The following is a 25,949-nucleotide window of genomic DNA, read 5'->3' on the forward strand; positions in this document are numbered from 1 at the left end:
GCTCCTTAAGTCTTCAGCGCGTGCCTCATCAAAGAAATTATGCAGGAAGGCGTTTTTGATGTCGGCCCAGGATGTCAGTGATCCTGTAGGTAGCTGCTTGAGCCAGTGCGAAGCTTCTCCAATCAGTGAATATTTGAAGAGCTTGCAGAGTAGGTAGTCCTCAGAGACTCCATCCATACGAATAGCAGCGATAAGATCCTCGAACCTCTCCAGATGGTCCATAGGATGCTCGTGTGATAGCCCAGAATAAAATATCTGAGACACGAGGGAGTAGTACTGAGGCTTGAACTCGAAGTTCGGCTTCTGAATCTCTGGAAGTCGAATAGCTGATCTGTTGGTGTAGTACTCGTCTGGATGGTTATAGTCTGCCAACGATCGTGTTTGAGCTTCTCCTGTAGCCTCAGCTTCAGGCTCAGGGATTATGTTTCCCTGTGCATCTAGCTTCTGGCCTGTTGCATTACGCAGATGACCATCTTGGTCATACAGGTTTCCATTCTCGTGCTGCGTGAGAATAACAATCGCGACCATGCTTCGCGGAGTAGTGTCGATCGATGTACGTGAGTAGTATCGAACGATGTGGATCGGCGAACGGTATCGGTCGACGGTGCTGTCTGAGTGTCGGTCGACGGTTGAACGTGAGTATCAGTCGACGGTACTGCGGTTCTGTCGATCGATGCGGAGCGTAGGTCTTTGCGGATTGAGCGTTCCAAGTGTGCAGATCTCTGAGGATAATAGTTGATTTCCCCTGTTGCTTTTGGTACTGCTGGGCATGTACCTGAAAGACAAGAAAATTTCAATCAGAAAGGGGGTAAAAAGAAAAACCTAAGATTAATAAGATTAAATCTAATGGCGATCAAAGCCTCCCCGGCAACGACGCCAAATTTGATAGTGCTCAAATTACCCAGTAGAGCTTACTCTCTCAAATAGAGGTACAGCTGTAGTACTTAAAGATCGAATCACGAGGAGCTAGGGAACCAATTAAATGAAATCTACTAATCAATCCTAGGCAAGGTTGGTTTATATGATGGAAATAAAAGTAACAATTCCTAAAATGTGCAAGGTAGTTGCTCTAACTAACAATATGATGGGTTGTTTAAATGTGATAAAGAGTGCTAGACATAGGGTTTCTATTCAGGAATGGAGATTATAATCTCTATAAATGCTTTAACAAGTTGCTTGCATGATACTATAGATCTCAGCCGCTTAACTCAAGTGAAGTATCACTGGTTAAATAATCTAGATCTCTGGCCTCAACTGTCGTAATGTTGGCGCAGAAAAGAGTCGATCGATATCCTTTTGAGATATCGAGCGATACACCTTTCGCAGCGCCGATCGATTCACCTGTCGGGATATCGATCGATGGCTTCTAGATCTGCCTAGGCGCGAGCCGAATATGAACACAAGGTCTCAAGGAGGAGCTGTCGCTCTTCTCAACGGGAACATGCAAGTTCAAATGGATAATTCAAGATAATCAAAGATCCTAGTGATCTATGTTCTAGTTAGCTAATCTAAAACAAGCATAGGGTGCAATCCATTTGATGATATCACAACTTAGCAATTATAGTTTGGGGCTAATCCCACAAACCTATTTAAACCCTAGATCTAACAAGTAGACTACTCAGACATAGCTAAGCAATTCATAACAATAGATAGATGAAAGAATTGCATAGATAGAATAAAGTAGAAATACAAAAGGAGATGAGAAATCTCTTCAATCTCTCAAGACAATTAAAACTCTAGTCTCTCTTTCACACTCTCTGCTTTTCTCTTGAGGGTTGTCAAAAGCTTGCTTCTTTCGAAGGTTGCCGTCAAAAACACTTAGCATGAATATTTAAGCATTTCCATTAGGTTAAAAACTCGTCAGGGGCAATCTCGTAATTTGGTGAAGTCTTGGTGAAGTAGTCGGCTAAACCATTTCGTCTTCGATATCGATCAACAACACTGGATGTGTATCGATCGATTATAATCTTCTAGTACGCGGATCTTCTCAGCTACATCGATCGACAACTCTGGATGAGTATCGATCGATTATAATCGCAATGTTGACTTCCGACTTGGTCTTGAATGGTCAACTCGGGTATATCATCTCTTGTACTCCAAAATGCTCCAAAAACATCACTTTCTCACAAAATGCTCCTGAACCTGAAAACATACCTAACATGCTAGAAAACAGATTAAATATATAATAAAATACTAGTATACCATGGTTAAAAACGGGTAAAATCCATGGTATATCACTTCAACGCTTTGGAGAGTCAGGTCGCCTCTATGCCATCATCTTCCAAGAGCTCAATGGGATCTCTACCAGGAAAACCAGAAAAGAATCCCAAGGAGTCTTGCAATGTTATCATCTCTACTACTTCTTCAGAGATTGGGCTGAGTGATTATGAAAAAGAAGTAGATGAGATTGAGAAGCTAGTGTTTGAGACTGAACTTGGGAAAGTTGAGAAATTGGTTGTAGCAATAGCTGAAGCACAGATGGTGGATAAGACTACGGAAAGGGTCAGGTACAAGCAGAAAGGAGGTTGAAGCAACGAATCTGCCGAGAGCTGAGCCTAGGGATGAGAAACCGGTTGAGAGGAGAGCTGACCATAAGCTGAAGGCGGTCAAGCTGGAAGAAGCTCCTGAGGTTGAGCTACCACCATATGAGGTCCCACTCCCATTTCCACAAAGGGTCCTCACCCAAGCTCAGAAGAAGGTTATCTCCAAGTTCAGGAAAGGTCTTAGTGATGTTGGGGTCAGGCTCCCAGAAATCTCCGATATGCGTGAAGCTCATGTCCAAATGATGCTCATCAAGGACATTCTAGACCACCAAGCAGAAGTGGTCGAGCTTTTGGACATCTCCATTTTGAAGATTGATCCACCAGTCCCTCCACAGTCCCTCCCTAAGCTAGAGTCTCAAGGAAAGTTCACATTGTCTTGCTCCCTTGGTAAGATCACTATGGATGATGCTTTGGTTGATTCGGGTGCAAGTGTGAATGTGATCTCATTGGAAATGGTGAAAAGTCTTGGTATTGAGAGCATGGAGCCAAACACATCTTCTCTCATGTTCGGGGATTCATCTTCTACAACCCCAATTGGCCTCATCAAGGACTTCCCTTTGAAGATTGGAGAATGCACAATTCCTATAGAACTCACTGTCTTGAAGATGACCTCACTCCATTTCTCACAACAGTTGGACCATGTATTGATTTCCCAAACAAGAAGGTCACACTCCTGATATACCATGGATTTTACCCATTTTTACCCATGGTATATAAGTGTTTCAGATACTATTTACTATGTATTGGAGTCTATTTAGAGTATTTACAGGTTCAGGGACGATTTGGAGAAATATGGTGATTTTGGTGCTTTTTGGAGTCTTTCGCAGTGCAGAACTGCACAGACGCTTCAGATGTTTAGCTCTCGATGGAGACCTTCCCACCGTTGGATTTAGCCCATCTTTTGACACAAGATATAGCTTTGAGTTATATTTCCAATGCCACCAGTCTGAGGTCAATCCGCATCCTGTAGAAGAAGTTATGCCTGTTTTACTGAAGAGTGATCAGTCTGCCTCGCGAGAGGAAGCTGTCGAGAAGAGGATTGTATGTCGATCGATGCAACAGAGTACATGTCGATCGACAGGGACATCAGAATGTGGGCTGAGTATATTTTATGACCAACTGAATCCCAGGAGTCACCACAAAGTTACCAAAATACCCTTGACGACCAGAAACCCTATTTATATTATTTCTAAGCCACTGTTGACGACTACTCTTTCTACGCTTTCTTTTGATTCATTGTTCTTAGTTTAGGAGAGAAGAGAGGAACTCCTTCAGAGTCCTCTTGGAACTCCTTTGGTTTTTATATCTATTCTATTGCAATTTCATCTACTCATCTATGATTTCTGTGACAACTATCATGTCTGAGTAGATCCACCTGTTAGGTTTAGGGTTCAGATAGATTACGAGGGATTAGCCCCAAATATAGAATTGCTAAGTTGTGGTATTAATCATTGAGACTGTTCTTAATGCTTGTTCTTGAGTAATTAACCTGAACTTGATTATAGAATCATTAGGCACAAGCGAGAGCTTGGTCTCTTATCTGATTTGTCTTCTCTGATCTAGGATTGCTAGATAACAGCGAGAGCTGGTTTAGAAACCCTAGCGAACATATATTCAACCCGCGCATTAAGCCTACTAGAAGCGCGTCGATCGATATCCCGACAGGTGAATCGATCGATGGAGCGAAAGGTGTTTCGATCGATACTCCTATAGAGTCATCGATCGACACTTTCTAATTGATCATCCCGACAGGTGAGATCATTGGATCTACTAATAGATAACCTATACAACGAAAGTTGATATGTTATTCTTATAGTTGAGTTCTATAATATCATATTTTAGTATCTATATCATTATAATCCCAACCTGAATAGAAACCCTAGATCTAGCTACCATCCTTCCATCAAACAACTCTTAGTTACATAAGAACAACTGTCTTGTTCACTTTGCCTTCATTTATTTATTACATTCATATTTACTGCTTTATAACTGTTTTCCTAGTTTAATCTTAATATCTATAGTTTAGTGTGTGCTCTAGTTCTCTGTGGATTCGATCCCTAAGTACTACAATCGAACCTCTTATTTGAGAGAGTAAGATCACTTGTTAGGGTAATTTGAGTGATATCAAATTTGACGCCGTTGCCGGGGAGCAAAGATTCGCCATTAGACTTGATTAATAGGTTTATTCTAGGTTTTATTTACTGTTTTAAGTTACTTACGAAAAAAAAATTTCTTGTTTTTCAGGTACATGCCAATTAGTACCAGAAGCAGCAAGGGATAATTGTTTTTCTTCTCAGACCCAGCACGTTTGGAACGCTCGATCCGCAAAGAGAAACTCGCAGCATCGATCGATACCACTTATACATCATCGATCGACACTTGTGAAAGAGAATCGATCGACACATCATCTGCAACATCGGTCGATACCAATCTGCGAGCAACCATGAGCGAGATACTTGTGCTACAAAGGGATGAGAATGGGGACCTGCATGACCAGGATGGTCATCTGCGTAATGCAGCAGGTCAGAGACTTGATGCTCAGGGGACTGTAATCCCTAACTCTGATATTGATGCTACAGGAGCTGCTATACCTGTAGATGAGAATGCTCGACGATCGTGTTTGAGCTTCTCCTGTAGCCTCAGCTTCAGGCTCAGGGATTATGTTTCCCTGTGCATCTAGCTTCTGGCCTGTTGCATTACGCAGATGACCATCTTGGTCATACAGGTTTCCATTCTCGCGCTGCGTGAGAATAACAATCGCGACCATGCTTCGCGGAGTAGTGTCGATCGACGTACGATGAGTAGTATCGAACAATGTGGATCGGCGAACGGTATCGGTCAACGGTGCTGTCTGAGTGTCGGTCGACGGTTGAACGTGAGTATCCTTCGACGGTACTGCGGTTCTGTCGATCGATGCGGAGCGTAGGTCTTTGCGGATTGAGCGTTCCAAGCGTGCAGGATCCTCTGAGAATAATAGTTGATTTCCCCTGTTGCTTTTGGTACTGCTGGGCATGTACCTGAAAAGACAAGAAAAATTTCAATCAGAAAGGGGGTAAAAAGAAAAACCTAAGATTAATAAGATTAAATCTAATGGCGATCAAAGCTCCCCGGCAACGACACCAAATTTGATAGTGCTCAAATTACCCAGTAGAGCTTACTCTCTCAAATAAGAGGTACAGCTGTAGTACTTAGGGATCGAATCACGAGGAGCTAGTGAACCAATTAAATGAAATCTACTAATCAATCCTAGGCAAGGTTGGTTTATATGATGGAAATAAAAGTAACAATTCCTAAAATGTGCAAGGTAGTTGCTCTAACTAACAGTATGATGGGTTGTTTAAATGTGATAAAGAGTGCTAGACATAGGGTTTCTATTCAGGAATGGAGATTATAATCTCTATAAATGCTTTAACAAGTTGCTTGCATGATACTATAGATCTCAGCCGCTTAACTCAAGTGAAGTATCACTGGTTAAATAATCTAGATCTCTGGCCTCAACTGTCGTAATGTTGGCGCAGAAAAAGAGTCGATCGATATCCTTTTGAGATATCGAGCGATACACCTTTCGCAGTGCCGATCGATTCACCTGTCGGGATATCGATCGATGGCTTCTAGATCTGCCTAGGCGCGAGCCGAATATGAACACAAGGTCTCAAGGAGGAGCTGTCACTCTTCTCAACGGGATACAGGCAAGTTCAAATGGATAATTCAAGATAATCAAAGATCCTAGTGATCTATGTTCTAGTTAGCTAATCTAAAACAAGCATAGGGTGCAATCCATTTGATGATATTGTTGGGCCCGAATATGGCCCGGTAGCTGATTATCAAATAATAGAAGATGATGATGGGCCGCGATAGGCCCATCGCGAGTTCAAAACCTAAAGAGAGCTAAGCTAGAGCCGAAGGCTGAAAGTTAAGGATCCTAACTAAAGAGGTCACGACGAAGAGGAAGCTCACGTCATAACAAGAAGAAGCGCAGGACCCGGTCAAGGGGAAGCTGTTGGAGATTCCACCTCAAGCGGAGAAGATCTCGGAGATCAGTTGAAGACAACCTAAAGAAGCCCAAGGCTATTTAAAGAGAAGGTCGAGGACTAAAAAGAGGATCCGATTGAACTCATTTTTTTACTCAACATTCATCAAAACATTCTTATTGTAACACTCTTATAATCTTTGTATTCATCAAAGATCACCTTTTGTAACCATCCCATTTCTACTATACAAATCGAAGTTCATTCTACAAGTTCTTACGGGATTCAGCCCGCGATTATCTTTCCCTAACCTTTCCTAAACATTAAACCTGATCTAAAATCTAGGTGTGAGTTTTACCCCTCACAATTGGCGCCGACTGTGGGGAAGAAACAATCGAATCCCTTACTCTAACTTGAGGATGAATCCTACCGATCAGACAACAAACCCGTCTGACCTTAACCTCCCGATTCAGAGCGATGGCTCACCGAACGACGGAGGCTCTAGTCCTGTAATCACAGAACCTCGACGTGGCGACCACCAATCTGGGCAACAGCTTCCGGCTGGCGCTCGAACGAGCCAAACTACAACCGGAGGTATTAACCCGAGATCATCAGGTGGAACCTCCTTCGGGCTCCCGATCACCGAGAATCCTCAGCAGCAAGCCATTCCGAATCAAACGGAGGCTCAGCTCTCTGAGATTCGCCAGATGATGATGCAGTTAGTGGACAGAGCTCAGGAAAGTGAGCGCACGATGCATCAGCTGACTGTTCGTCAGCAACGATTCGAAGAGATAACTAGATCTCTAAACTCAACAACCCAACCACCGCAACGTCAAGCTCCGGGGGCCATTTTTCATGATCGATTAACCGATCCCTCATTCCCCCGAGGACGTTTAAACTTTTCCCCTGATAGCACTGCTCCGGAAGGACGCGGATCTGCTTTCCAGACACCTCATACTGGGACAGCCCCCGTGTTTAATCCACCTAACACCAGTGCTATGGGAAGTAACATAGCGACAACTAGTTCCACACCCGGTCAGGTTACTGACAGGAGTACTCGCTTACCTCCTTCGCCGCCTGATCTTAGGTCCGGAGCAGGAATATCCTTCCCATCTGGGGGCAGAGCGTCAGCTTCGGTTTATCAAACCAGAAGCTCGATCCCGAATGGGGACAGTTATCAAAGGATAGATTCCGATAACCCCAGAGCTGGTGAGCGATCTAGCCCTCCAACCGCATGGGAGGATGAGCCAACTCGATTCCGTCAGGAACCTGCCCGTCGGGTACCTGCTAACGACCCAAACATCCTTCCTTTAGAGGGACCCGAAGCTATCCGTAGATATATGGAACGAACTCACGCAGCTCTCCAAAAATTAGGAGCTCAAGTCCATAAAGCTACGAGCTCAGCTCCCGAAATGGATAGCTTGATCGAGCAAACTCGTGGAACTCCATTCACGGACAGAATTGCCAGCTCTCACATAAGAGATACCCGAAAAATCAGAATTCCCGAGTATGATGGGACCTCTGACCCGAAGGCCTATTTGAGAGCTTTCCGATTGGCAATCGTTAAAGCCCATTTCACACAGGAAGAATGTGAAGCAGGTTACTGCAGGACATTCGCCGAAAATTTGGTCGGAACAGCCCTTGAGTGGTTCTCCGGTCTCGAGCCAGCCTCGATAGACAATTTCGATCAATTAACTAACGCCTTCATGAAGCAGTACTCAACCCATATCCTGAAGCAAGCCTCTGAGGCCGACCTTTGGAAGGTCAGTCAAGGAATGGGGGACTCACTACGAGTCTACATCGAGAAATTCAGGGCAATAAGAACTAAGCTCTCGAATCCTAACGACCTAGTCGCCATCGAGGCTCTTAGGAGAGGTATGATCTATAAATCGAAATTCTGGTCAGAGCTAACACTCAATACTCCTCCAACTATCGACGACGCTCTTCATAGAGCCACCAAATATATTACTCTGGAGGAGGAGACAGCTGCACTGGATAAACTCCATAAGAAACCTCAGAATCACTCGAAAGGTGAATCCTCTGAGACTAAGGGACCTCACAAAAAGGGTAACCCCCGAAATAATCAGACTCAGGGAGAACATTCCTACGCAATCGAGGAAGACAAGGAAGAGAAACCTGTTGCAGCAGCAAACAAAACTCCCTGGTCAAAAGGCTTTGATAAAGGCAAACGTTGCTCTTATCACGATCGCGAAGGGCACTCAACCGAGGAATGTTGGGACCTCCAACGTCAGCTGGCAGCTAAATTCGCAGCCGGAGAAATAAAGGGCGTGGACCTTAAAAAGCCATCACCTTATCAGAAAAGAGGTTCCAGGGACACTTCCCCGAAACGCGAGAGGTCACCTGAAAAGGAGACCGATTCGCCACCTCCAGCTCCCAAGAAAAGAGTCGACATAATTCTTGGGAAATTCCCCCAAGGAAAAAGTTTACAAGTCAAAGCTCTCTTGAGCAAACCGTCCCCTCAATCGAGCCCCTACTCGAGGGTGGACTGTATCCTTGGAGGATCAGACATATGTCAAGACTCCGTCAATTCCATTAAGAATCATGTGCGGAAGGCTGTGTCTAACACTGGACCTAAACCTCCTAACCCTGAATCCAATACTAAGATTTCTTTCTGGGAGAGCGAGACCTCAAACCTTGACAGACCTCACGATGATGCGTTGATCGTCACACTGAACATCGCAGGATACAAGGTCCCTAAGCTCATGATAGACACCGGAAGCTCCGTCGACCTCATTTTCTATAACACCCTAAAAGGGATGGAAATAGACGACTACAAAATTATTGGCCAAAAAGCTAACCTCGTAGGCTTCTCCGGAGAAACAGCTACCTCATTGGGAACAATCAAGCTCCCAGTCATAGCTGGCGGAATAATGAAAATGACCAACTTAGTAGTCATCGACAGACCTTCCCCGTTCCATGCGATCATGGGAAGACCCTGGATTCACAAAATGAAGGCAGTAGCCTCAACGTACCATCAATGCGTAAAATTCCCAACACCCGAAGGGATAGCTACCATACACGGTAGCCAGAAGATATCCAGGATCTGCTATTTGGAAGGATTCGAAATCCTCAAAAAATCCCCCCAATAGCAATTACAGATCCAGGAGGGTCGCGAAATGCAACAAAATATCCGAGGTCCCCCCAAGAACCTCACTGAAAAAGTTTGCATCGATGACTCAGATCCTGAAAGACAGGTGAGCATCGGATCCGAGCTACCTCCTGAAACAAAAAAGGAGCTCATTGATTTTCTGAAAAGCAATGTCAAAACCTTTGCATGGTCCACCAGCGACATGAAAGGCATAGATCCGAACGTCACCACCCATAAGCTAAAAGTAGACCCTACTTTCAAACCGATCAAACAAAAGCGTCGCAAGCTAGGCCTCGAGAAGGCTCAAGCTGTTAACGATGAAGTTGACCGACTTACGAAAGCTGGGTCCATTCGAGAAGTACATTACCCCGACTGGTTAGCCAACCCAGTAGTGGTAAAGAAGAAAAACGGGAAATGGAGAATCTGTGTAGACTTCACAGACCTGAACAAAGCTTGTCCTAAAGACAGCTTCCCGTTACCTCACATCGACCGCCTGGTTGAAGCAACAGCTGGCCATCGACTCCTATCCTTTATGGATGCCTTCTCAGGATACAACCAAATCATGATGGATCCTGATGACCAGGAGAAAACTGCATTCATAACCGAACGAGGAACCTATTGTTACAAGGTTATGCCATTCGGATTAAAGAATGCGGGAGCTACCTACCAGAGACTAGTAAATAAGATGTTTGCTGGGCAACTTGGAGAAACCATGGAGGTCTATATGGACGATATGCTAGGCAAGTCCTCAGCTGGAGAAGACCATATCGCCCATTTAAGAGAATGCTTCGATATCCTTAACAAGTACGATATGAAGCTCAATCCCACTAAATGTACCTTTGGGGTACCCTCGGGCGAGTTCCTAGGCTACCTCGTAACCGAAAGAGGCATTGAAGCCAATCCGCAGCAGATAGCAACCTTCTTAGAAATGCCGTCACCTAAGACAACTAGAGAGGTACAGAGATTGACTGGACGAATCGCGGCATTAAATCAATTCATATCCAAGTCCACCGATAAGTGTCTCCCGTTCTACAAGCTTCTAAGAAATAATAAGAAGTTCTTATGGGACGAGAAATGCGAGGAAGCCTTCAAGCAATTGAAAGCTTACCTCTCCGAACCTCCGATCCTATCTAAACCAGTAGTAGGAGAGCCATTGTACCTGTACCTCGCTGTGTCGACTGCTGCAGTTAGCGGCGTTCTGGTACGAGAGGAACAAAACGAACAAAGACCTGTCTATTACACCAGTAAGAGTTTGATAGATGCCGAAACAAGGTACCCTGCAATGGAAAAGCTAGCTCTAGCAGTCGTAACAGCTGCTAGAAAGCTGTGATCTTACTTCCAATCGCATTCAATCGTCGTAATGACCTCACAACCATTACGAATGATATTGCACAGCCCTAGCCAGTCCGGGGGGTTGGCCAAATGGGCCATAGAGCTCAGTGAATACGATATTGAGTATAGACCTCGAGCAGCAGAAAAAGCTCAGGTCCTTGCCGACTTTGTCATTGAACTAGCATCCGAGCAATTAGACTCCGAAATGGAATCTCCGAAGTGGAGCCTGTATGTCGACGGAGCCTCGTCAAAACAGGGCTCCGGCGTCGGTCTAAGGCTAACTTCTTCAGCAGGAGAAACCATTGAGCAGTCATATAGGCTCGGATTCAGCGCCTCAAACAACGAAGCTGAATATGAAGCACTAATCGCAGGGTTGAAACTCGCCCTAAGTCTCGGAATTCGAGAACTAAACGCTTATAGTGACTCACAGCTAGTAGCTAGCCAGTTTCACGGAGAATATGAAATGAGGGACGAAAGAATGGGGGCATATCTCGAAGCCGTCCAGAACCTCACCAGACAGTTCGACAAATTTGAACTAAAAAGGATCCCACGAGGAGAGAACTCCTCAGCAGATGCGTTGGCTGCTTTAGCTTCCACGTCAGACCCCCTCGTAAAACGGATCATACCCGTAGAAGAAATCGAAAAACCAAGCATCGACATAGCTACTAAAGCTGAGAAAGAGAGCAAACTAACAGAGCAACCCAAGGGTACCTGATAGAACCAAAATCGAGCACCGTTTTTTTTGTTCATGGACACGAACCAAAATGGCGATCTTGTCAACCAGCTCGACCAAACCGAGGTTTCACCATCAGTTCATGAAGATCACCCGACCAACCAGCCCGACCAGCCTGCGTGCGTCCTTGTCCTTACACGATGGACCCGATCATCATGGATGAACCTGGACGCTTGGACGAATCTTGACCAGTCTACATCAGAATCCACAATCTTGACCAGACTTCATCATTTTCCGCAACCTTGACCAAGACTACATCAATTTCTACAACTTTGACTCTCTAATAATTATTTAGTCAAATGTTGTATTTTCTAGACATCTTTTTCCGCACTTTATTTATGTTTCTCTTTGACTACATCTAGTATAAATGTGTAGTCACTTTCATGAATAAAAGCAGTTCAATTTGGTTGTTTATTTTTGTTCTTCTTCTCTGAGTGAGAGAGAGTTCTTAGCTAGTTCATCGGTTTGAACCGGCTTGTTGATTTGGTGGTCAGCCAATCATCTTTGTGTGTTGTTTGGTGGTTAGCCAACACATTCATCCATTCTTTGGTGGTTAGCCTTAGATCGTTGGTATATCAAGAGTCATTCCGCACCTCTTGACGATCCTATCAATCCATCCCAGTTCCAGAAGTGCCATCGACTTCTCGGTTCATATCCAAAACCCGGCCAAAGCCATCCTTCCCGATTTTGGGTATATCATTTGGTATCAGAGCCACTTTGGCTGGTTTGTTTTCTATCTTCTTTTCACCTTCTCATCTCTTCATCATTTCTTATTTCTTTTTGGATCCGGGCTGTTCCTTTACTCCCTTGTGATCGCACTTTAAAAAAAAAAAAAAAAAAAAGAAAAAAAAGAAAAAAAAAAAAAAAAAAAAAAAAAAAGAAAAAAAGTAAAAGATTGGCTTGAATCACTTGGAGTGGTGGAAGAGTAATCTGCTGGCTGAAGAGAAACCCAGCCTTAGGACAGTTAAGGCGGATCCATACAAAAATCTCTTCATCTTTCATTATCTTTTCTTTTACCCATAAAAGGTTGTTTTGGTTTTTGATTGCTGATTTTGACTCCCTATCATCCTTTGAACCAGTGGAAAAAACTCTGAGTGACCACCTAAAAATCGTGAGCTAAACACTTTGAGAGTGTGAGGATTTTTATGTGCTAACGTTTGTTAAGTGTTTCAGGATGTTTGGACTTCTCAAGAAATCAAAACCACAACAAGATGTCTACTTTCCTTTTAAAACTGTTTTTGAAAAGGAGCAATTGATTTTTGAAAAGAAACAGTTTGCTGCTAATAGGTTTGATTTTGTGCAGAAAAGGAAGAGACAAAACAGGTCCGATGATGAGAAGTTGGTCAGAAGTGGTGATCGTCCCTTCACCAAAACCAAGAGAAGAAGCCGTGATGTGTTTGATCAGAATAAGATTCAGACTTATGCCAGTTTGGAGAAGATGTTGCATAAGGCGATTCATGCTGTCCGACAACTCAAAATGAAGGAAAACACCAACACTTCTTCAGCACCAAAAAAGCAATGTAAGTCTTCTTATCTTTCAAATTCTGATTTGAAAACTAATGATAATTCTTTTGATAAAAGCAAAGCTGTGAAACCCACAAGCAAGGCTCTTTCTACCAGGTGTTTCAAATGCCATAAGGTCGGCCATTATGCTAACAAGTGCCAAAAACAGAGACCGTTGGTGACCTTGAAGAACGTTGAAACCGAGCCAGAAAAGAAAGTTGAAACCGAGCAAGAAAAAGAAGGACTTTCAGATCCATTGCCAATTTTCGATGAGTACCCACATGAACCGGATGAAGGGTCAGATGGAGAGCAAAACCATGGTCATCAAACAAACCAAGAAGAATCTTCGTCCATTCAAGAGCCGGACCAAACCCAAGGTGAGCAATGTATTGATTATGATTCTTGTGCTTATACCCCTTTTCCTTTTAATGTTCCAGATTTGAGGACAAATCTTTTTGAAGAGGGAGAGTATGATAGAACCAAAATCGAGCACCGTTCTTTTTGTTCATGGACACGAACCAAAATGGCGATCTTGTCAACCAGCTCGACCAAACCGAGGTTTCACCATCAGTTCATGAAGATCACCCGACCAACCAGCCCGACCAGCCCGCGTGCGTCCTTGTCCTTACACGATGGACCCGATCATCATGGATGAACCTGGACGCTTGGACGAATCTTGACCAGTCTACATCAGAATCCACAATCTTGACCAGACTTCATCATTTTCTGCAACCTTGACCAAGACTACATCAATTTCTACAACTTTGACTCTCTAATAATTATTTAGTCAAATGTTGTATTTTCTAGACATCTTTTTCCGCACTTTATTTATGTTTCTCTTTGACTACATCTAATATAAATATGTAGTCACTTTCATGTATAAAAGCAGTTCAATTTGGTTGTTTATTTTTGTTCTTCTTCTCTGAGTGAGAGAGAGTTCTTAGCTAGTTCATCGGTTTGAACCGGCTTGTTGATTTGGTGGTCAGCCAATCATCTTTGTGTGTTGTTTGGTGGTTAGCCAACACATTCATCCATTCTTTGGTGGTTAGCCTTAGATCGTTGGTATATCAAGAGTCATTCCGCACCTCTTGACGATCCTATCAATCCATCCCAGTTCCAGAAGTGCCATCGACTTCTCGGTTCATATCCAAAACCCGGCCAAAGCCATCCTTCCCGATTTTGGGTATATCAGTACCTGCCCTGAAACGGTAGCTACCCAAGTTTTCACAACATTTTGGTTCCCAAAAACCAGAATATGCAGCTCTAAAAAGCATACCTCCGGGAACACAATCCAAATCACGGAAGGTATTCCTCAAAATTCAGACTCCCTGGAGCCTGATCTCAAGAATACCCCCGGGGGCACCAACTCAGACCCACTCGTCTGCAGAGTCAAAACCAGAAGCCGTTCAGCTCTCCAAAATTCATCTGGAGGTATTCCTCGGAATTCAGACTCCCTGGAACCCAATCCTACCAATACCTCCGGGGGCACCACAACACCAGGTCCTGAACAGGAACCTCCCTCGTCTCTTCATAACAAAAGTGTAGGGAGAGAGGATTGGAGAATTCCAATCACGCAATACATCCTAGAAGGAAAGACTCCACCCAATAAATGGGAGGCTCGAAAGCTCAAAGCATTAAACGCGAGATATTGCGTAACTGAATATATCCTCCTCAAACGAAGCATTTCCGGACCTTACCTAAAATGCGTCCATGGCCTCGTTGCTATGAGACTCATGAAGGAAATGCACGATGGTTCCTGCGGGAACCACTCTGGAGGAAGAGCTCTAGCCATCAGAATCAAAAGACAAGGATATTTCTGGCCTACCATTATTGCAGATTGCGAGGCCTATTCCTCTTCATGCGACAAATGCCAGAGGCATGCACCGATTATACACCAACCTGCGGAAAAGCTATCCAACATATCCCCCCTTATCCATTTATGAGATGGTCCATGGATATCGTGGGACCACTAGTAGCATCAGGAAGTGGAAAGAAGAAGCTACGCTTCCTCTTAGTCCTAACAGACTACTTCACGAAATGGATAGAGGCTGAAGCTTTCCAACAGGTAACCAGGGTCGAGGTCGAGCAATTTGTGTGGAAAGAAATCGTGTGTAGACACGGCGTCCCATACGCAATCGTAACTGACAATGGAGGACAATTCATATCCCACGATTTCAAAATATTTTGTGACAAGTGGAATATTCGCCTGACCTTCTCATCACCTCGCCGACCTCAAGGAAACGGACAGGCGGAGGCTGCTAATAAATCAGTATTAGCAAACCTCAAGAAACGCCTCGGAACCCAGAAGGAACTCTGGTCAGAAAAGTTACTTGAAGTACTTTGGCATGTCGAACCACCCCACGAAAAGCTACAGAAGAAACTCCTTTTTCCTTAGCATATGGGATGGAAGCTGTCGTTCCAGCTGAAACCATTGCTGGTAGCCTCCGCCGGGAACTCTGCACGTCCAATCCCGCAGCTAATGATCAGCTCCTAACTGACAGCCTCGATCTAATCGAGGAAAGACGGGACCGAGCTCTGATTCGCATTCAGAACTATCAGCAAGCAATGGCACGACAGTACAATTCCAAAGTCAGGCTCCGAGAGTTCGCTGTAGGTGACCTAGTACTTAGGAAAGTTTTCGAAGGAACCAAGGAACCAGATGCTGGGAAGTTAGGAACCAACTGGGAAGGTCCCTACCAGATCATCCACGTGGTACGACCTGGCGTTTACAAGCTCCGAAAGGTGCGAACCGGGGTACCTGAAATCAGATCGTGGAACGCCACGAATCTTAAGAGATATTATCATTAGGTACCTAAAATTCCTGAACTACGTTAGGCTTGATCCCTTGACTGGGTACGTAGGCAACTCCGTCATGAGTGCAGCCCCAACCTCATTTCAACACTTCGTTCACCACAATCAAAGGGGGCATATGTCTGATTAAAATCACATAGCCCACGCAGCAAATGTATGATCGTTATAATACAGCAATTGTATGATTACTATGATACCATGTATCCAATTATCAATAAAGAAATTATTCTCGATATCTCAATTCTTTAACAAAACAGGTCCCTGCAAACATGGACCTAGGGTCCTAAAAACCCTTCGGATTAGCTCAGGTCCCTACAAACCTGGATCTAAGGTCTTAAAATCCTTGACAATCTAAAAGGTCTTAAAATCCTTCAAGCAATATCAGGTCTCGACGAACCTGGACCCAAGGTCTTAAAATCCTTACCAAATCTCCAAGGTCTTAAAATCCTTATCAAATCTCCAAGGTCTTAAAATCCTTATCAAATCTCCAAGGTCTTAAAATCCTTATCAAATCTCCAAGGTCTTAAAATCCTCATCAAATCACAAAGGTCTTAAAATCCTTATCAAACCTCAGAAGGTCTTAAAATCCTAAGCAAGTCTCAACGGGTCTTAAAATCCCACAAACAAATTCAGGTTCCCAAGAACCCCCACCTAAGGTGTCCAAATTAAACTTAGGTTCCTAAAAACCTTAAGCTAATCCCGATACTCCAAGAATTCCTCTTAAGGAACTAAAAACGACCAAAGTCTTCCAGACTTATCATTATCATAAGATTCGATTATGATCAAGTTGTCATATTTCACGACTAAAGCCAAAAACTCAAAATGAAACGAAAACCAAGTTTGAAATTAAACAAAGGTTTAAAAGCCTCCTCAGGCTATAAGTCTTAGAAACAAATGAAACAAAGCCCATCGGGCAGAAATCCTAGAAAACATGAAAGAGCCTCAGATCTTAAACTTCCTTGTCATCCGAGCTCTTCTCAGCTCCCTTACCAGCTGGATCTTCCTCCTCAGGAACCTCCTCCTCCATCTCCTTGTCGCTACCTCCAGAGGCGGCTTCGACTGGGGCTGAGTAAGAACCCACCAATCCCAAATTAGAACCGAACTCTCCAGAAAAGGAGAGATTAAACATATTAACCTCAAAAGTACCTGAGCTCTCAGAGAGTTGGGGAAGAGGGAGCTTGCCGATCGAGAAGTCAGAGACCTGAGCCTTCTCGTATGCCGCAACAGCCTCCGGCATTATTGCCACCAAGCGATCATACTCGTCTTGAGTACTCTTAATCTCGCCGTCCAGCATGTCATTCAGGAGCTCGGTGTTGGCTTGAATCTCTTGAGCATGAACCAGGAGGTCGACTTCGTCCTTCTTCTTGGAGAACTTCTCCTTGACAACAACCAGAATTTTGTTGTAGGCTTCGGCTACCTCCTTCTTTCCTCTCCGGACGGCTAGCCTGACCTCAGCTTCCTTGTTCTTCTGGCTGCTCTGAGATGTGGCAATCAGCTCCTTGACTTGATACTCGGCTATCTTCCGAGCAGCATCCAAATCCCCAATCTTCCTATTTTTCACCTGGAGGTCAATCAGCTGGCTCTCGATCGTCCCTTGCTGAGCATCACACTTGGAGCCAAGTCTCTTTACCTCAGCTTGGAGATCCGAGATCAGAGCCCGAGTCTGATTGAGCTCAGTCTTGTTGGCCTTGACCAATTCAGTGACCTGGGCTAATTCCTCAGCATTGGGGGCATTGTGTACAGCGTCCTCAAATTTGAACTGAGCCCTGTTGATAGCACCAGCCAGCTACAGAAAACAGAAAACGATTTAGCAAAAATCTTCCAAAGAAAAAGCTAAAAGATGAAATAGACTTCATACCTGACCCATGTGATGAGCAATATCGACGTACTCATCCTTGTGCGTGAGATTGGAGATCGAGGGGAGGGAACACCCGGGACTCTTCATATGCCTCATCAGAGTAGCCAAACCCCACGGATCGTCCAAAACCGATCCAGGCTTCGAATGAGCAAAGTTCTAGCCAACGGTTCCTCCTCTAGAGGAGGAGGAGGAAGACCTCGAAGGTCTGTCAACCTGGTCAGTTCGGGACCTCTTGTTCCTCGGGGGCTCAAACTCTGGAGGATCCCTCACCATTTGAGGATCAGCATCAGCCATCGGGACCTCGGAGGGAAGGCCAACTTCCTGAACCTTAGGCTCCGAAGAGCCAACACATTTAGCAGGAGCAGAGCCTCCTTCGTCAAGAGCCTCCTTCACAGAGTCAAGGAAGGATCCTCCCTGGTTCTTGTCACTCCCTCTAGAGGAGCTGACAGCCTTGGTCGATCTACCCCTGGAACGGAAGAAAGGTTGAATTGGCATCTTCTGTGATTGAGTCTTCGAGGAAGTACTTGCTCCGGAGGAAACTTCGAAAACTGAATCACCCTCAGAAACTAAAACATGAAAAAGATTCATTAATCACATGAGACAAATTTGGATAGTAAAAATCATGAATTAAGAATAAAAGGTTACCTTCTAAACCAGCAACCGTCACTGAATCAGGGAAGGACGCCTGGTATCGTTCAGGAAACCTAGCTGATCCGACTCTCGAAGTGGTGTAAGCCACCCAAGTGTTAGGACTATGCTGTAGCTTCCTGTAGAGAGCTCTAGTGAGTTTGCTAGACAACTTGACAGGATCTTTGATTTCTGCAAAAAAAAAGTCAAAAGACAATTAGCATAACATGACAAACAAAGATAAACATGTGAACATATCCCTAAAATCCTAACCTGAAATATCAGACCATGAGTTCCTGAGGTCACGGCCTACAGGAACCGTCAAGGGGTCAATCTTGACATAAAAATACTTCTTGCGCCAGTCATCGTCACTGGCCGAGAACTTGAATACGCCTAGCCCTGGACGACAAGGGAGATAGTAGGTACCGCTCCCGCCATCCTTGGAAGTGCTCTCCTTTATCAAGATGAGACTCATTAGCTCAGATAGCCCAACGATAACTCCTTCCTCCTTGGCTCTAGTGATGAACCCGTTTATCACTCGGATGACCGACGGGAAAAGTTGAGGAAGAGCTAGCTGGTAATGATCTAAGAGATCCAGCAAAAGGGTGGGAAGAGGAAATCTAAGGTGGCACTTGGAGATATATTTCTCATAACTGCAGAACCAACCCTCCGGAACGGTCTCGGGGGTCTCATCTTCAGCACAAGCTCTAACTAGATCGCTCTTGCCGTGAGCTTGAACGGCAAGATTGACGACGTCCTGACCCTTCAAGAGGGAAGGAAAGTGAGGACCAGAGGAGGCGCTCTTGCCGCCTTTCTTCTTCATCCTCTTAACTCTTGCTCCGATCGAGTCCATAACCTTTTTCTTCTTGGCTTCCGTCATCTTCTCACCAGCTTCCCGTTTGACCTTCATAATACGGGCGCCGGAGGCTGAGATCTGAACTTCGCCGGAACCTTCTTTTCGACTCATGATAGTGAAAGAAAAGGAAAATAGGAAGCAAAAGAAGAGAATCGATCTAAGGCAGAATCTCAGAGAGAAGTTCAAGATGGAGAACTAGATTGATCAAGAAGCGGATAAAAGAAAATATAATGACGAAAAACAGTAAAATAAAGGAAAGAGGTGAATTACCTTGGAAACCGTCGAGAGGCGTGGAGGAAGTGGAGAGACAAGTAGTTAATTCTCTCAGCTTTATATCCCATCACGTCTCGAAAGTCGGAAATTGAATTTCAAACTCGCTTTAATCTAAGCCGTCGATTTAATTAAAGAAAGATTACAGCCGTTCGATCAGATAAAGATAAATACGGTTGAGATAGCTAGTAATCATGATCTCAACAAGAGAATCTAGCTTGGGCGGCTAGGTCTAGCTCCCGAAAATAACGAAACCTCATCTCGAGAGCTGGGGGCAACTGTTGGGTCCGAATATGGCCCGGTAGCTGATTATCAAATAATAGAAGATGATGATGGGCCGCGATAGGCCCATCGCGAGTTCAAAACCTAAAGAGAGCTAAGCTAGAGCCGAAGGCTGAAAGTTAAGGATCCTAACTAAAGAGGTCACGACGAAGAGGAAGCTCACGTCATAACAAGAAGAAGCGCATGACCCGGTCAAGGGGAAGCTGTTGCGGATTCCACCTCAAGCGGAGAAGATCTCGGAGATCAGTTGAAGACAATCTAAAGAAGCCCAAGGCTATTTAAAGAGAAGGTCGAGGACTAAGAAGAGGATCCGATTGAACTCATTTTTTTACTCAACATTCATCAAAACAATCTTATTGTAACACTCTTATAATCTTTGTATTCATCAAAGATCACCTTTTGTAACCATCCCATTTCTACTATACAAATCGAAGTTCATTCTACAAGTTCTTACGGGATTCAGCCCGCGATTATCTTTCCCTAACCTTTCCTAAACATTAAACCTGATCTAAAATCTAGGTGTGATTTTTACCCCTCACAGATATCACAACTTAGCAATTATAGTTTGGGGCTAATCCCACAAACCTATTTAAACCCTAGATCAAACAAGTAGACTACTCAGACATAGCTAAGAAATTCATAACAATAGATAGATGAAAGAATTGCATAGATAGAATAAAGTAGAAATACAAAAGGAGAAAAGAAATCTCTCCAATCTCTCAAGACAAATAAAACTCTAGTCTCTCTTTCACACTCTCTGCTTTTCTCTTGAGGGTTGTCAAAAGCTTGCTTCTTTCGAAGGTTGCCGTCAAAAACACTTAGCATGAATATTTAAGCATTTCCATTAGGTTAAAAACTCGTCAGGGGCAATCTCGTAATTTGGTGAAGTCTTGGTGAAGTAGTCGGCTAAACCATTTCGTCTTCGATATCGATCAACAACACTGGATGTGTATCGATCGATTATAATCTTCTAGTACGCGGATCTTCTCAGCTACATCGATCGACAACTCTGGATGAGTATCGATCGATTATAATCGCAATGTTGACTTCCGACTTGGTCTTGAATGGTCAACTCGGGTATATCATCTCTTGTACTCCAAAATGCTCCAAAAACATCACTTTCTCACAAAATGCTCCTGAACCTGAAAACATACCTAACATGCTAGAAAACAGATTAAATATATAATAAAATACTAGTATACCATGGTTAAAAACGGGTAAAATCCATGGTATATCACTTCAACGCTTTGGAGAGTCAGGTCGCCTCTATGCCATCATCTTCCAAGAGCTCAATGGGATCTCTACCAGGAAAACCAGAAAAGAATCCCAAGGAGTCTTGCCATGTTATCATCTCTACTACTTCTTCAGAGATTGGGCTGAGTGATTATGAAAAATAAGTAGATGAGATTGAGAAGCTAGTGTTTGAGACTGAACTTGGAAAAGTTGAGAAATTGGTTGTAGCAATAGCTGAAGCACATATGGTGGATAAGACTACGGAAAGGGTCAGGTACAAGCAGAAAGGAAGGTTGAAGCAACAAATCTGCCGAGAGCTGAGCCTAGGGATGAGAAACTGGTTGAGAGGAGAGCTGACCATAAGCTGAAGGCGGTCAAGCTGGAAGAAGCTCCTGAGGTTGAGCTACCACCATATGAGGTCCCACTCCCATTTCCACAAAGGGTCCTCACCCAAGCTCAGAAGAAGGTTATCTTCAAGTTCAGGAAAGGTCTTAGTGATGTTGGGGTCAGGCTCCCAGAAATCTCCGATATGCGTGAAGCTCATGTCCAAATGATGCTCATCAAGGACATTCTAGACCACCAAGCAGAAGTGGTCGAGCTTTTGGACATCTCCATTTTGAAGATTGATCCACCAGTCCCTCCACAGTCCCTCCCTAAGCTAGAGTCTCAAGGGAAGTTCACATTGTCTTGCTCCCTTGGTAAGATCACTATGAATGATGCTTTGGTTGATTCGGGTGCAAGTGTGAATGTGATCTCATTGGAAATGGTGAAAAGTCTTGGTATTGAGAGCATGGAGCCAAACACATCTTCTCTCATGTTTGGGGATTCATCTTCTACAACCCCAATTGGCCTCATCAAGGACTTCCCTTTGAAGATTAGAGAATGCACAATTCCTATAGAACTCACTGTCTTGAAGATGACCTCACTCCATTTCTCACAACAGTTGGACCATGTATTGATTTCCCAAACAAGAAGGTCACATTTCTGATATACCATGGATTTTACCCATTTTTACCCATGGTATATAAGTGTTTTAGATAGTATTTACTATGTATTGGAGTCTATTTAGAGTATTTACAGGTTCAGAGACGATTTGGAGAAATATGGTGATTTTGGTGCCTTTTGGAGTCTTTCGCAGTGCAGAACTGCACAGACGCTTCAGATGTTTAGCTCTCGATGGAGACGTTCCCACCGTTGGATTTATCCCATCTTTTGACACACGATAGAGCTTTGAGTTAGCTTTCCAATGCCACCGGTCTGAGGTCAATCCGCATCCTGTAGCAGAAGTTATTCCCGTTTTACTGAAGAGTGATCAGTCTGCCTCGCGAGAGGAAGCTGTCGAGAAGAGGATTGTATGTCGATCGATGCAACAGAGTACATGTCGATCGACAGGGACATCAGAAAGTGGGCTGAGTATATTTTATGACCAACTGAATCCCAGGAGTCACCACAAAGTTAGCAAAATACACTTGACGACCAGAAACCCTATTTATATTATTTCTAAGCCACTGTTGACGACTACGCTTTCTACGCTTTCTTTTGATTCATTGTTCTTAGTTTAGGAGAGAAGAGAGGAAATCCTTTAGAGTCCTCTTGGAACTCCTTTGGTTTTTATATCTATTCTATTGCAATTTCATCTACTCATCTATGATTTCTGTGAAAACTATCATGTCTGAGTAGATCCACCTGTTAGGTTTAGGGTTCAGATAGGTTACGAGGGATTAGCCCCAAATATAGAATTGCTAAGTTGTGGTATTAATCATTGAGACTGTTCTTAATGCTTGTTCTTGTGTAATTAACCTGAACTTGATTATAGAATCATTAGGCACAAGAGAGAGCTTGGTCTCTTATCTGATTTGTCTTCTCTGATCTAGGATTGCTAGATAACAGCGAGAGCTGGTTTAGAAACCCTAGCGAACATATATTCAACCCGCGCATTAAGCCTACTAGAAGCGCGTCGATCGATATCCCGACAGGTGAATCGATCGACGGAGCGAAAGGTGTTTCGATCGATACTCCTATAGAGTCATCGATCGACACTTTCTAATTGATCATCCCGACAGGTGAGATCATTGGATCTACTAATAGATAACCTATACAACGAGAGTTGATATGTTATTCTTATAGTTGAGTTCTATAATATCATATTTTAGTATCTATATCATTATAATCCCAACCTGAATAGAAATCCTAGATCTAGCTACCATCCTTCCATCACACAACTCTTAGTTACATAACTGTCTTGTTCACTTTGCCTTCATTTATTTATTACATTCATATTTACTGCTTTATAATTGTTTGCCTAGTTTAATCTTAATATCTATAGTTTAGTGTGTGCTCTAGCTCTCTATGGATTCGATCCCTAAGTACTACAATCGAACCTCTTATTTGAGAGAGTAAGATCACTTGTTAGGGTAATTTGAGTGATATCAAATTTGGCGTCGTTGCCGGGGAGCAAGGATTCGCCATTAGACTTGATTAATAGGTTTACTCTAGGTTTTATTTACTGTTTTAAGTTACTTACGAAAAAAAAATTCTTGTTTTTCAGGTACATGCCAATTAGTACCAGAAGCAGCAAGGGATAATTGTTTTTCTTCTCAGACCCAGCACGTTTGGAACGCTCGATCCGCAAAGAGAAACTCGCAGCATCGATCGATACCACTTATACATCATCGATCGACACTTGTGAAAGAGAATCGATCGACACATCATCTGCAACATCGGTCGATACCAATCTGCGAGCAACCATGGGCGAGATACTTGTGCTACAAAGGGATGAGAATGGGGACCTGCATGACCAGGATGGTCATCTGCGTAATGCAGCAGGTCAGAGACTTGATCCTCAGGGGACTGTAATCCCTAACTCTGATATTGATGCTACAGGAGCTGTTATACCTGTAGATGAGAATGCTCGACAAAGGACACTGGCTGACTACAACCGTCTAGAGGAATACTATTTCAACAGATCAGCCATTCGTCTACCAGATATCCAGACACAGAATTTCGAGCTGAATCCAAAGTACTACACCCTCGTGGCACAGATACCTTACTCTGGATTATCTCACGAGCATCCTATGGACCATCTAGAAAGGTTCGAGGATCTTATTTCTCTTATCTGTATGGATGAAGTCTCTGAGGACTACTTGTTTTGCAAACTCTTCAAATACTCACTTGTTGGAGAAGCTTCGCATTGGCTTAAGCAGCTACCACCAGGATCTCTTACATCCTGGACCGACATCCAAAATGCATTCCTGTGTAAATTTTTTGATGAATCACGGAATGAAGAAATAAGAGATAAAATTTGGACATTCTCTCAGGGACCTACAGAAGGCTTCAGAAGCTCTTGGGAGAGGTTCAGGAGCTACCAAAGGGACTGTCCACATCATGGTTTTACGGAGGTTCAGCTGTTGATGAAGTTCTGCAATGGTATTGATGTGCAATATCATGTAATGCTGGACACTGCAAGCGAGGGGAACTTTAGAACAAGGACCCTAGAGGAAGCTCAGAGACTGATTGAGAGCTTGGCGTCCAGCACCAGTGTCAAAAATCTAGATATGCACAGGATAAAATCAGCTGTAATGGATGACAACAAGATCATTGAGGCTGAGACTGGTTCTGTACATGAAGTCTCATTTGTGGAGCATGCTATATACCAGGATGAGGACCAGTACAATTTAGAAGAGATGGAATTTATGCTAGAGGAGCGCTTGAAAGAACAACAGGAGATCACTGAGGAGCTTAATCCGCATTTGAATTCTCTCTACAAAGAGGTGAGTGGAAATATAGACATCATCGATACCCGTTTCAAGATGTTGTGCACCCAAGTTTCTCAGATTGAAAAAACTCTGAAAATGAAATTTTTCTTCAAAGGAACGACACTGTTCACTTCGGCACTGTTCACACGGGTACTGTTCATCGAGGTACTGTTCATCCCGCATCGATTGATACTGTTCATCCCGTATCGATTGACACTGTTCATCACGGCACTGTTCACCGAAATAATGTTCATCGCGACACTGTTCATCGTGACACTGTTCATCAAAACACTGTTCATCATGACACTGTTCACCCAGAAACTGTTCATCGGGATACTGTTCATCGTGACACTATTCATCCCGACTGGGAAGAGCAGCAGGTCGATTCCAGATGGGATAACTACTTTGGGGAAGTAATCAAACATGAGAAGTTGGAAGAAGAAGTCTTTTTAGTAGAAAGTCGCATGTCCATTGGTAACTCGTATTTGTGTCGATCTACACCAACAGCTGGTCATCGATCGACACCACTTTTAGGTTCATGCAGTACTGTTCAAATTCAGACCCACTCAGATTTTGCTGCTCGACACCCACATCCTCCCATCCCGTATCATGCTAAAACATATGACGTTGAGCAACACAAAGAAAACAGCATCGATCGACCTCCACGGGAAAGCATCGATCGGCAGCGGCTCACTACAAATCTAGTGTGTTTACCAGACCCTTACGCCCACGGTTTGAATGCAACTCGCAACCCATCTCAGATGCCAGTTTGCTTAAAGACAATGGAGAAGACCAGAAAGCAACCTGCAGATGCACCAGACCAACAACAATTGACTCTAGTTGAAACTTCTTTCGTTGAGAGTGTCAATCGACGACATCCACCTGGTATCGATCGACACCAATTGGACGGACATGAACCTGTCATGGAACGGCAAGCAACAAAAGAAGTGATTCAGATTGGGATGAGGTCGAAAGCTAAGAAACTCTATGTTCCCAAACACCTGGGAGAGAAGCTAACAAAGCTGAACTTGATGGATTTCATAAGAGGGTGAAGAGAGTTCCTAAGGGT

General features: G+C 43.8%; 2 protein-coding genes across 2 annotated transcripts; both read left to right on the forward strand.

Moving 5' to 3' along the window:
* The first annotated feature begins 2,226 nt into the window (after positions 1-2,226).
* On the forward strand, positions 2,227-3,220 carry LOC130509945 (uncharacterized). The gene is made up of 2 exons (XM_057006275.1): positions 2,227-2,507; positions 2,560-3,220. Exons 1-2 carry the CDS (start codon positions 2,227-2,229, stop codon positions 3,218-3,220), a joined length of 942 nt encoding a protein of 313 aa, XP_056862255.1.
* Positions 3,221-21,118: 17,898 nt separating this feature from the next.
* On the forward strand, positions 21,119-22,113 carry LOC130509946 (uncharacterized). Its single transcript, XM_057006276.1, has 2 exons — positions 21,119-21,272; positions 21,383-22,113. The coding sequence occupies exons 1-2, from the start codon at positions 21,119-21,121 to the stop codon at positions 22,111-22,113; spliced, it is 885 nt and encodes a 294-aa protein (XP_056862256.1).
* Positions 22,114-25,949: the final 3,836 nt, after the last annotated feature.

This window comes from Raphanus sativus, chromosome 3, assembly GCF_000801105.2.
Source record: "Raphanus sativus cultivar WK10039 chromosome 3, ASM80110v3, whole genome shotgun sequence".
NCBI classification, from domain to species: domain Eukaryota; kingdom Viridiplantae; phylum Streptophyta; class Magnoliopsida; order Brassicales; family Brassicaceae; genus Raphanus; species Raphanus sativus.